This window comes from Aphanomyces invadans, assembly GCF_000520115.1.
Source record: "Aphanomyces invadans strain NJM9701 unplaced genomic scaffold supercont1.17, whole genome shotgun sequence".
Classification (NCBI taxonomy): domain Eukaryota; phylum Oomycota; class Saprolegniomycetes; order Saprolegniales; family Verrucalvaceae; genus Aphanomyces; species Aphanomyces invadans.
The window spans coordinates 930,847-942,245 of record NW_008580162.1 but is presented as its reverse complement, the minus strand read 5'-3'; the positions used below and the strand labels follow the sequence as shown (position 1 = coordinate 942,245).

At 53.4% G+C, this 11,399-nt stretch overlaps 3 protein-coding genes across 3 annotated transcripts; 2 read left to right on the top strand and 1 right to left on the bottom strand.

The window, feature by feature from the left end:
- Positions 1–534: 534 nt before the first annotated feature.
- Positions 535–1,203, bottom strand: H310_08467 (hypothetical protein; the record flags this gene model as incomplete). The annotated part of the gene is made up of 3 exons (XM_008874201.1): positions 535–728; positions 804–954; positions 1,009–1,203. 3 exons carry the CDS (start codon positions 1,201–1,203, stop codon positions 535–537), a joined length of 540 nt encoding a protein of 179 aa, XP_008872423.1.
- Positions 1,204–3,149: 1,946 nt separating this feature from the next.
- H310_08466 (hypothetical protein) lies at positions 3,150–7,431 on the top strand. The gene is made up of 11 exons (XM_008874200.1): positions 3,150–3,297; positions 3,355–3,793; positions 3,968–4,149; positions 4,199–4,541; positions 4,594–4,830; positions 4,892–5,271; positions 5,346–5,558; positions 5,685–6,245; positions 6,334–6,570; positions 6,645–6,764; positions 6,827–7,431. Exons 1-11 carry the CDS (start codon positions 3,166–3,168, stop codon positions 7,376–7,378), a joined length of 3,396 nt encoding a protein of 1,131 aa, XP_008872422.1. The 5' UTR covers positions 3,150–3,165; the 3' UTR covers positions 7,379–7,431.
- Positions 7,432–8,102: 671 nt separating this feature from the next.
- Positions 8,103–11,286, top strand: H310_08465 (hypothetical protein). Its single transcript, XM_008874199.1, has 12 exons — positions 8,103–8,312; positions 8,363–8,632; positions 8,682–9,030; positions 9,103–9,232; positions 9,298–9,404; positions 9,459–9,711; positions 9,770–9,904; positions 9,965–10,139; positions 10,189–10,381; positions 10,441–10,670; positions 10,734–10,979; positions 11,049–11,286. The coding sequence occupies exons 1-12, from the start codon at positions 8,172–8,174 to the stop codon at positions 11,193–11,195; spliced, it is 2,376 nt and encodes a 791-aa protein (XP_008872421.1). The 5' UTR covers positions 8,103–8,171; the 3' UTR covers positions 11,196–11,286.
- Positions 11,287–11,399: the final 113 nt, after the last annotated feature.

The window sequence follows — 11,399 nt, the reverse complement described above, 5'->3', positions numbered from 1 at the left end:
GGGATTGTGTCCGCCGTCTCTCGACAAAATGCTCTTCCGATTGTCCATTTTCAAGCCAAGTCAAGTGCAAATTGGTGAAATCGACGATACCTGGCTTAAGCGATCTGCTACTGTTCGGAGCGAAGTCTTGGTGTTACCACCTCACAAGAAGAAGCGTGTCTGTCGAAAGACGTTGACTGTCAGCGGTAAGTTTATTACGGCAGATTATCACGCTCTTCTCCAAGCCCAAGCTTCCGGACGGCCTAAAGCTCGAAAGAATAAAATTCCAGTCGCTGCTGAGAATGAAGATGCTGCTAAATCGTTCGTTGTTTAAGATTGTTTACATGTATTATTGTTTTCTTCTGTCGAACCGTAAACCACCCAGGGAAGCAACAAACATGGACAGAGAGCGCATCCACCGACGCGTCCTGGAATTCCTTGCCGCGAAGATACGCCCGGCGCTGCTCGATGGCGACGCGATCGGCCTTTTCGCTTTCTTCTCTCAACATGTCGGTCAACTCTTCCGCCTAGCATTCAGCACCACCACGATCAAATTCAAGGGACATTGTCGATTCCATTCTTGAACTCTTGGAGAACATTCCAACTAAACAAATTGGAAGCACTCGTGCCTACCTTGGCAGCGGCGATGTTCGCACATCGGAGGACGACGTCAGTGTCGATGGAGACGCCGCCAATCTTGTGCACCGCACACAACTCCCGATATGAGTTGAACGTGTACGTGATTGATCCTAGATGCCATGGCGTCACTAAATGCGCCGCCTTCGCATGCGTGATTGCTACCGTCGACGAACTTTTCAGCGTACCCAAGCTCTCTGGTCGACGGAAATGCATGAGAGCGGAAATGGACGCGATCGAAACAGCATCCACCAAGTTGCCACCGTGATCCAAGATGTGGACAGTGCACTTGATAGCCCAGACGCTTTCCCCCGCGACAATAGCCAGAGCTTCCGTGTCCTAGTCGTGAGGATCAGTACTTTGTCTCTTTTCGTGGTGGTGGTGGCAACGAACCAGCGCCTTGCAATCGCGGATGGAGCGTTCGACAATGCGGGAGAGCTCAGCTGCCCACGCCTTGTGTGCTTGCTTGTGCTCTAACGTCGCAGCACCCATGGGCGAGAGTTCAACTTGAAATCGGAGAAAACCTTCCGTCGGTCGGTCAGGAAACGGCGCAACGATTTCACCAGACACGACCGCGAGCACCCGCATTCGACCAAGCTAAAACCGCATTCGCTTTGATGTTCCTGGAGACACCGACGCAGGGACATCTGCATCCGGCGGAATTCAAGCAGGCCACGGCCATCAGCTCGCTGACCCGTGTTGGCATCTGCTTTCCGGTTGGCCTTTAGAGACCCCAGCAAGAAGTCGCGCTCGTTCGTGCTCAGCATCATTGTCCTGATCGCGCGTTGTGAGTTTACTGCTCGTGATTATTGGATTGCGGCCAATTATCCGCATAACCATGCTATTCGTACATCGAATTGCCATGTTAACTTTGAGAATCGTTTCATTGAGCAAAATGCTCTAACATTCCTTCCATCTTTTATATATTTCAGCAAGTAATATTTCTCTATAAAATAATAGTTTTGCGGCTCTGTCGTCCGAAAATGTCAATACTGGAATCAAGTATAGATTTCGGCATATCACAGATCCACTGTTTGAGGAGCGAACTTCTTCAATTTTTTAGCCATGAATGCAACCCTCAATATTGATAAGTCCATGGACCGCTCGAAAAAGCTTAAGGCGATACATTTGAGAAGGTAACTTTTGTGTCGAGTTCTCAAAAAATGAAGGAGATGTGGTCAATTGAACGGAGGACACAATCGGCAAATCATGGATCCGTCACGTTAGTTATTTTTGCACTGAAAATACACTGCAAACTCTCTTACGACGTTGGGCATGTCAGATCAAACACAATTGTCACCACTTCTCCGCAAGACCAACATTTTCAAGTGCATATATAATTATTTCGCGCACTGTATCCTCCAAATTTGGCGTTATATGCTCGTACGCGTGCGCGGCCCGCACCTAGCATTTCCTCATTTTGACGCACGTCCTGTGAAGGAACGCTGACTATCGTATGCTTGAAGTGCAGGCAGCACTGTAGTCAAGACGTGATGTGTCGGTGCTCGAACCTGCGCCATTGTTTCTCCTCCAGAACGCCGTCGACACCTGACGCAGTTTCTCCATCGACTGGACGGCTTTGATTCTGCCGACCCGACCAAGTGGAGCAAAGCCATACCCATATCTACAAGATGTGTACGAGGCGGCGTTGGTGGTGAGTGTACACATCAGGCTCCATTTTAATGGACACCACCCTTGGCACCACGATCGCAAAGCTTACACCAGCACTACCACAGTCAACGAGAGAACTCGAACGGCTTTGATGGTACTGGTTACTGTGGTGGTGCTGGTAGAGTTGTTAACTGCAACGCAGCGATGGTGCGGATGGTGGCAACATCGATGATGGTGCTGCCAACCCTGGACGAGTTTGATAGTGCTATGGTACGTATCAGAGTGCCATTCTTCACACTGGAAAAGAATAGAGATGGAACTTGCCATGGAGGTGGTGCCTCGTGCATACGCCACATCACCGCCGCGCCGTCCAACGTACCCCACGAACACATCCGACACATGTGGCGAAATGAGGCCGGGCGGTGGTGGTGAACGCAGGTACAGTAACCTTGCGGGTAGTGGGATGGTCGGTGGCGGTTCATCGCAACAACGGTCCACAGGGCTTACAGGAAACTGAGCCCTACTGGGGCTCCCAATACCCTGGCGACGTCGTCAGCAACGTCGCCGTCCCCAGCCAGCATGTCCCAACCAACTTCAACTTTACCGCCTGCCGTTCGACTGGTGCTGAAGGAGATGCATTTTGACCAATGAAATGACGCCTTTTTCAATGGAGACGGGGTTTGACTGGGGAGGTTGATATGTATATAATAAATAGTACGTTTTTAATCAAGGAAGATTTGGGTTTTATTAAAGAGAATTGTTTAAGCGTGTCCATTCGGGGATAAAACGAACCATTGGAGGGAGTAAACGACGACTTGCTATGGGTCATTCATTAAAACGTAATGAGGTCCTCGCTATGGTCGTCTGGCATCTACGTCTGTCCATCCACCAATCGCGGAGGATCTTTTTGCATTATAATCGGTCGACGCTGTCAGGAAGATGGAGTTCCGCGAGTTTGAGGAGATGCTATGGAGCCTCATGGCGGCAGAGAACACCGTTCGGAACCATGCCGAGATGGTGTTCGACAACATGAAGGCAGACAGCGACCGCACCTTGCTAAGTCTACTGCATGTACGACAATCGACTCTTTATGACTGAGGGTTGACATGCGATGCTTTGTTTGTCCAGGTGATTCGATCCACGTTGAGCGACGACGTGCGCAGTTTGGCGGCTGTCCTCTTGCGCCGTGTCTTGATTCGAGACGAAGTGAGTCTGTGGACAAATGCCGCGGCGTCGACACAGCATAGCGTCAAGAACGACCTCCTCCATGTACTAACGTACGAAACCAACCGAAGCATCAGGCGGAAGCTATGCGATACAGTCGGCGAGTTGGCGTCGTCGATCCTAGAGGAAGGTGAATGGGACGAGTTGCTTCCGTGTATGTTTCAGTGGATCACGTCGACAAACGTTTCTCATCGCGAGAGCGCGCTGCGTGTCTTCGAAATGATTTCGCTGTACATGGCCACGTGTATGACCGCGTACTTCGACACAACGATCCAGCAATTGTTTCAAACAAGTCTGCGGGACGGCGAAGGTCACGTTGCTCTCCACGCACTGCGGGCCTTCGGTAAGAACACATCCACAGCACTTGAACGTCTAATTCGCAAGGACCTTTGCCTCTTCCATTGCGTACAAAATCCCGATGACTTAATCGAGCAATCGCTCCGTCGTCGCCGAGTGCTTTGCAATTCTGTGGCGATTGTTTCATGTGACCACCGAACCTCCGAATTCACTTGTGTAGGCATGCTTCTGCTCAGCTTGGACGAGCTGGACGAACGCGATCGGTTCCAGCCGCTGCTTCCGTCAATTTTGCATGCGTTGCACTCGATGCATGTCGACGGAAACGAGGAAGACCTGGTGGAGGCGATGGAAGTTCTGATCGAGCTCCTCGAGCCCCACGCGTCGTTTTTCAAACCGATTCTGGTTTGTTGTCCTCGCGTGATTGCCGTCTAAAACGTCCAACACCTTGTAGAAAGAACTCGTCCCGCTCATGGTGGTCCTTGTGTCGACCGGCGCGTCCGACGGAAGCTTTGGTCGCCGCCAGCTCGCCATGGAAGTGCTCGTCTCGATCGCTGAAAACGCCGCGAGCGCGTGCCGCCGGTTTCCTCAGAACGGATTTGTCGAGCAAGTGTTTCCCCTCACGTTTCACCTGATGCTTGACGTGAATGAAGACACGACGGGCGACGAAATGGACGACGCGGAAGACGACATCTCCAACGTCGACGTCGGCGCCGAAGCTCTGCAGCGCATGGCCCAAGCTATCGGGTTCAAAAAGGCCCTCCCGGTCTCGTTTGGGCTCGTGTCGCAATACGCCAGTGCGTCCCCATCCTTGCATCATGGTATAACTTTTGGTCCTTCGTGCCGTAGGCCACCCCGACTGGAAGTACCAGTATGCCGCGCTGATGGCACTTACACAGATCGTCGAGATTGTCCCGTCCGGCCAGCTCCATGCCGTCGTCAAGCACGTGTTTGCCCATGTTCATCCTGACGGTCACCATCCTAAAGTCGTGTCGGTCGCAATTGATGCTCTCGGGCAGCTGGCCACGGACCAAGGGCCGTTGTTCCAGGAACAGTACCACGAACAAACGATTTCTGTCTTGCTGGGTATGGTCTAGAGCGATTTCAAAAATTGTCGTGGAATACTCATCCCCCGTGCTTTGTACAGAATACATGCAAGTGACCGACCGACCGAACGTGCCGCCGAAATGGACGTGGCACTTTCAAACGCACGCGCTGACGGCGTTGCGGCAATTTATCGACACATGTCATCCCGACATGGTCGAGCCGTACTTGGAGTCGCTCTTGGGCAGTTTGTTTGCGCTGCTCAACCTCGGCCACGCGTCGGCGGAAGCCCGATCGGTGCAGGAGTACGCTGTATCGGCGTTGTCGTCGATTGCAGGGTGTTGTGGCGAGTCATTTGGGCGCTTCTTCAGTATGGTGTTTCCGCCCCTAAAACAGCTCCTGTACACTTCGCTTCAAGAACTCCAGCAAGACACGGGTGTGTCCACAATGCTGTGCGGCATCACGCTCGAATGTATCTCGTTGGTACGACCTACTTTGTTGGATTTGGACAACTTCATGTTGGTGGACATGCGCTGAGCACTGACCAACGTCGACAGGTTGGCCTTGCTGTGGGCCCGGCTGTGTTTGGCGCCGATGCCACCGAGATTCTAGACGTGATGACACAAATGCAGCACTCGGCGCAGTATGCCAACGACGAGATCCTGCGGTCGTATCTGTTGCAGGCATGGGCCCGGTGGTGTAAAACGCTGACCCACCATTTTGCGCGGTATCTGCCAGTCGTCATGCCGAGCTTGCTCGACGCCGCCATGGTACGACACCTGAATGCGACACTCTACCTGTATACAAAATGTTCCGAAAAGGCGTGGTCCAAGCTGCTCGAATCCATGTTTTGATTGCCATTTGATTTTGAACTTGTCTGTTCTAATCTGTTGTAGCAACAAGCAGAATTCGAAATGGAGGACCAGGACGACATGGAGGACCAAGACGATGACGACGACGACGTCCAGATCGCGCACATCAACGACAAGTGCGTGAGTATTCGGACGTCGATCTTGGAGGAGAAGGCGACGGCGTGCCAAATGCTGAGCAGCATGGTTGCCGACCTCAAGGAGTCGTTCTTTCCGTACGTGGAGCAAGTCACGCAGGTGCTGACTCCACTGATGACGGACTCGGTCCACACGGAAATTCGCGCCGCGTCCATCTCGGCCATGCCGTGGCTGGTGCTGTCCGTGTCCAAGCATTTGTTGCAACATGGGCCAGCGCCGATGGACAGCCTGAGCCCAGTCGTCCAAATGCTCGAATTCACTCTTGGCCGCCTTCTAAATGCCCTCTCCACCGAACCCGAACTTGATCTCCAAATGACCATCATGCAAAGCATCAAGATGTGTATTTCGCACGCGGTCAACCCGGAACACGACGGCGACGCGACGGTGGCCGCCAAGCAGCCACCCAAGCCTTCGAAGGTGGAATTGCTCAACCATGCGCAGCTGTCTCAGGTACGTCAATGAATTGTGTGGCGCTTCTACCTGCTAGCGACCCACTCTGGGACGTCGTACTCATCGACGCGAACCCTTCGTTTGGTAGCTCGTGGAAGGACTGCTTATTGTCCTTGCGGAGAGCTTCCAGCGTCGCGCGGTGCGCCGGGCACGAAAAGCCATTGAAGAGTTTGACGACGAAGAAAACGAAGCGGAACTGGACAACGACGCGACGGAAGCGCAGTTGCAATTCATCCTGGCTGATTGTTTGGGCAATTTGGCCGAGACCCACCCGTCCCGCTTCTTTCCTGTCTTCCAAGAAACACTCCTGGACAAAGTGCTTGAGGTTCGTGTCGGCCTTCTGTCACAAGTTTGTCTTTGCCAAGGCATTGACAGACGATGGTGGAATGATGTGTGTAGATGGTGCAGCCCCATTGTCTGCCGGAAGACCGAAAGCTCGCCGTGTACTTAGTGGACGACGTATTGGAGCACTGCGAACCCGCTCGCGAACAACTCGCCACATTTGTCCCCCTCCTCCTCGTAAGGCCACCTCTTTCTCCTTCCTTCATTGCCACGTTGTTGCTAATGGGTACCTCGACAAGAACTGCGTCGCAAGCGACTACCCGCCACTACGCCAAGCGGCGTCGTATGGACTTAGTCTGGCCGCCCGCCTCGGCGGCGGTGCATTCGCCCCGTACGTCAACTCGACGGTGGAACTCTTGTGGACGCTCGTGCACGGTGCGGACGCGTGGGAACCGTTCATGCTGAACGCCACGGACAACGCCGTGTCGGCACTGGGCAGCATCCTCCTACACTTTGACAGTTTGCCATCGACGTTGTTTCCGCAGTGGTTGGCGCTGTTGCCCCTCCGCGGGGACGTCGAAGAAAGCGCAGCACTTGTCCAGAGGTTGTGTGCCGCCGTTCACGCGTCACACCGGGTATTGTCGGACTACCCGAGCAACGTCCCGAGTGTTCTGAGCTTGCTGGCCGAGATTTTGAGTCTCCAGTTGTTCGAGTCGGACCAACCAGTGTTCCAAGATATGCAGTCGGCGCTGCACAAGTTGCGAACGATGGTGCCGGACCACGTGATGAAGTCAGTGTGGCAGTCCATGAGCAGTGCCCAGCAAGCGGCGTTGCATGCGCTGTTTGCGTAAAACACTCAACTGTTTTAATTATGATATAGAGCACATCTCCGATTGGACTCGTCGTCACCCGCGTTGGTTGTCGGTGGTGGAGACCAACCACTTGCAGGTCCCACAACACCGGGTCGTCGGTCTTACTCGGCGTGCATCTGCCGCTTGCTCTATGCAGATCCATCGACCCGAATTTTCAAACGTCCCATAGGATGCACCATGATCCCTCTCGTTGTTCAAACCGCACGTGCATTCATCCGATATCATGTTGTTGAAAAGACGAAGCGTTGCGGCACAACCCTTGCTGCTGTTGTCCCAACGAGGTCAACCACAACACAGTCCTGGAGCAGCTATTACCGTGCACATCACCCCTACTTTCACAATGCTCTCCATCAGCAGAATGTCACTGAGTGCGTTCGACACATGAGGTGTATCACTGATGCGTTTTGTTTCGCAAGGACGAGAGAGGCGTGCATCCAACCATAGCCCCTTGATGTCCGCCATGTGCCTGCAGTTGCGCACACCTGCGCTTCCTAGTTTGAAAGTCTTTATCGCCTCTTGTGGTATATATTATATGTTCGACGCAGGGGCCTCTTGCCCCGTATGCTATGCCACTGCAAGGCAGGACCGACGGTGCTCGTGGATAAAGTAGAGCCACACGTTGTACTCAACGTAGGTCGTATCGGTGTCGACCAACGCACATGAAACCGACCCTTCATGTCGGGGAGTAGTTACATTCTTCAGTCGCCCCTGCGTCGTTTGGTGTGGCGACCGCAACGGTGAGCGCGGGTGGCGATCGAGTTGATTCAGAGCGATGGGAAGCGGGGTGTCGTCGGAGATGCGCGACCAGGCCGCGTTCCATATCGTGCAAGACACCTACGCGAAAGGGGTGGCCACTGGCTTGGACGACCACGACCTGTTTGACCTGATTAAGGCCAAGCTCATTCAGCACGAGGTACGACATCACCACCAATTGTTCATTGTGGTCACGCTGTGTTGGTGCAGCACCACGACGAAGAACACCATGAGGAACACCACGACTACGTGCACGAGCTGCCAAAGTCGTCGCGCAGCACACGAAGTATGAATGCCTTGATCAACAAGGTGACGGAAACGACTGGCGATTCGAGTGCAGCATCATCGGCAACTGCAGCAGCAGAAGCAAGGCCGCACACGCCGCCCTTCGCGACAAAGCGAGTGCTGTCCAGTGCGGGCGACGCCGAGCTAAGCGCTGTTGGCGCCAACTACGACAAGCGGCGAATCCACACGATGAAGGTGAACTTCCCCAAAGTTCCTCTAGTCATGCGTGACGTGGATGCGATAGGTTGCGCACTCCAACGACCCGACCAAGTTTCGACGAGCGTCCATAGTGCAAGAAAGTGTGATCGACGCCACGGTCGAGTTCAGCACGGATGTCCTCGTGGAACCGGTGACACTCAAGATGATGACCGAGTTCTGCAGCTCGATTCCGCACGCGGTTGAGCGCCTCATGTTCTGGGTCGACGTTCAGTACCTCAGGACGTTGCCGAGCCCCCAGTACACGGACAAAATGCTGCGCAAAATTTACGAAAAATTCCTGAGCCCCCACGCGGCCACGCCAATATGTGTCCCGACCGACATGACTCGCGCAATCCAAGAAGAATTTGAACGACCCGGGGGCATCCAGTCGGCAGGTAGATGCCGCCTATACAGACGTCACGGGCATGTGGAAGCAGTCAACTGACTCCGCTATGGCCCACTTCCAGGAGTGTACTTGGAAGCCCAAGCGCTGTGTTTGAAAGACCTGGAGAAAGACGTCTTTCCGCGCTTCCAAAAGCACAAGCTATTTGAGAGCATGAAAGCATTGTGCGAAAGCAAAGTCGAGACGGGGAACGGGTAAGGCACACCTCGACATATTCCCCGCGGCAATGAGTACCTTGTCGATTCAAACATGGAAACAGCGCCCCGATGAGCCCTCGGGAAGACAAGTACAGCTTTCACGCAGTGTTGACTGACGACACAAAGCTACGTTTTCTCAAGAGCTACTGCGTTGAAAATTTGACGTTGGGTACGCGTCGCACCTCCACAAGTTGGTCCATGCGTCATGCCCTCTGGACGGTAGAGAATTTGCTCTTCCACATGGAAGTCGAAGAGGCCAAGCGATTACCGAACCAGTCGTACGTCCACGCGTGTGCTCGCAAAGTGTACGAGACATACTTGAAGCCCAACGCCAAGAAATACATCGCCCTGCCTCAACATATCCACGCGTCTGTGGCGGCGAAAGTGGAAGCGAACCAGTTGGATTCTACCACGTTCACTGACGTCCAGTACTATGTCCTGGAATACGTGCGCACGGAGCTCTGGGCTACCTTCTCGTACGCGCTGAACGGCAACCATTCACTTTCACCGGGCGTCACTGTCGTCATGTGGTAGAGTGTATCCCCCGTATGTGGACCACATTCACGAAGGCGAGTTGACACCACGCCATTGGGACAACTACGTTCCCAACGTGACGGAAAACGATGTCAATGCTGTGCTGGTTCAGCTGGAAAAGATGGACCCTGCAGAGTAGGTCTTGCGTTTCGAGTTGGTGCCACGTGTGACGCGCGCTGGTTTGTCCGTGTGTAGCGTCCTGGCCAAGGCGCTGACGTTGCCGATGGACCAGCTCGCTAACGTCGCGCTGGCGCACAAGATCCACCGTGACACGCTGATGCTGTTACTACACGACAAAATTGCGCATCGGATTTTCAAAAAGTTTCTGGCGAGCCGATTGAAAGATCATTTCGTGGCCTTCATTGACGAGGTACGACGATGACTTGGCGATATTCGCTGACTCGTGCGGCGGCCGGAAGGTCGATGAGTTCATCAACTTGCCGGGGATCGAGTTTATGCAGCACACGGCCAAGAAGTTGTACAAAAAGTACTTGAGCGAAAACGCCAAGTTGCAAGTTGACATGAGCAACAAGATGCGCCAAGAGATCCAAGCCAAGCTCAATACGCCGTCGATCGATATGTTTCGACCCGCCATCGTCAAGGTCAAGACAGGTGCTGACCTTTCTTATTTTGTCCACCTAGGTGGGCAGCTGCCTTACGACGATTACTAGGTCTGTTGCAAGACTCGATGGTGCGGTACCTCAAGTCCCCGATTCATTCCGAGATGAAACAAGACAAAGAGAACCCAGAACTTGTTCGGGACCTGATGAGTGCTGTCGACAAAGGCAAGGTCGACCTACCACACCTCGAATCAGTCCTGTCCAACCCGACGTACTTGTCTAACTTTCGAAAGTACTTAAAGTCACAGCACGCCGCGGAGAACCTCATCTTCCTCGAAGAAGTACGTGATGGCGCAGACGTACCAGTTAGGCTGGCCAGGTGAAACTCAACGAATTGCCTTCAGGTCGAAGAGTTTCGACGCCTGCCGTCGTATCAAATAGTTGTTCGCAGTGCCAAAAAGATTGTCGACAAGTACATCAACACCAACGCGGCGAAGAGCCCAATCCCGATCGCCGAGCATCTTCACGACGATATGGTCCAAAACATCGACAAAGCAGGCAAAACGTACTTTTCGGACGCGGTCCAAGACGTGGTCGCGATCTTGCGCACTACCGAAGTCCACGACTTCCTTGACTCCCCGCTCTTCATGGTATGGTCCTTGTGTGTCACGCTGATCTGTACAAAGTGAGTTCTTACCTGCCCTACTCTGCGCATTTAGCAACTTATTGGGTCATGGGTCGTGCTGGACGAGACGTATGCGATTCGTCAGCTCATTGGGGAAGTCGAACTCGCATATTTCAAGCACGTGGTGCCGTTAACCAAGTCAGTGCGTCGGGGACGTGCGGGGTCGACGTCGACTTCGTGATACAAGATGAGGTGGAGCCAACGGGGAATCAAGGAAAGAAAGTCAGTCTCATGTCTCTGATCAACGCATAATCTAGAGGAACCTTTTGCTACGTTGTGTTCGCCCCAGCCCATGAATGCTTCCTCCTACAGCCATTATATTTTGACAAATGAACTGGACATCGGCTGCATGGCCATGCTATTGCATTCCAAGAGAACTGGTCTT

Excerpts from the sequence above, each read along its gene's own strand:
- H310_08466 (XM_008874200.1), top strand. The coding sequence starts at position 3,166 with ATGGAGTTCCGCGAGTTTGAGGAGATGCTATGGAGCCTCATGGCGGCA. Across the intron at positions 5,559-5,684 it reads GCTTGCTCGACGCCGCCATG|CAACAAGCAGAATTCGAAAT; the intron begins GTACGACACCTG and ends AATCTGTTGTAG. Across the intron at positions 6,571-6,644 it reads TCCTGGACAAAGTGCTTGAG|ATGGTGCAGCCCCATTGTCT; the intron begins GTTCGTGTCGGC and ends TGATGTGTGTAG.
- H310_08465 (XM_008874199.1), top strand. The coding sequence starts at position 8,172 with ATGGGAAGCGGGGTGTCGTCGGAGATGCGCGACCAGGCCGCGTTCCAT. Across the intron at positions 9,712-9,769 it reads GAGCTCTGGGCTACCTTCTC|AGTGTATCCCCCGTATGTGG; the intron begins GTACGCGCTGAA and ends GTCATGTGGTAG. Across the intron at positions 10,140-10,188 it reads TCGTGGCCTTCATTGACGAG|GTCGATGAGTTCATCAACTT; the intron begins GTACGACGATGA and ends GGCGGCCGGAAG.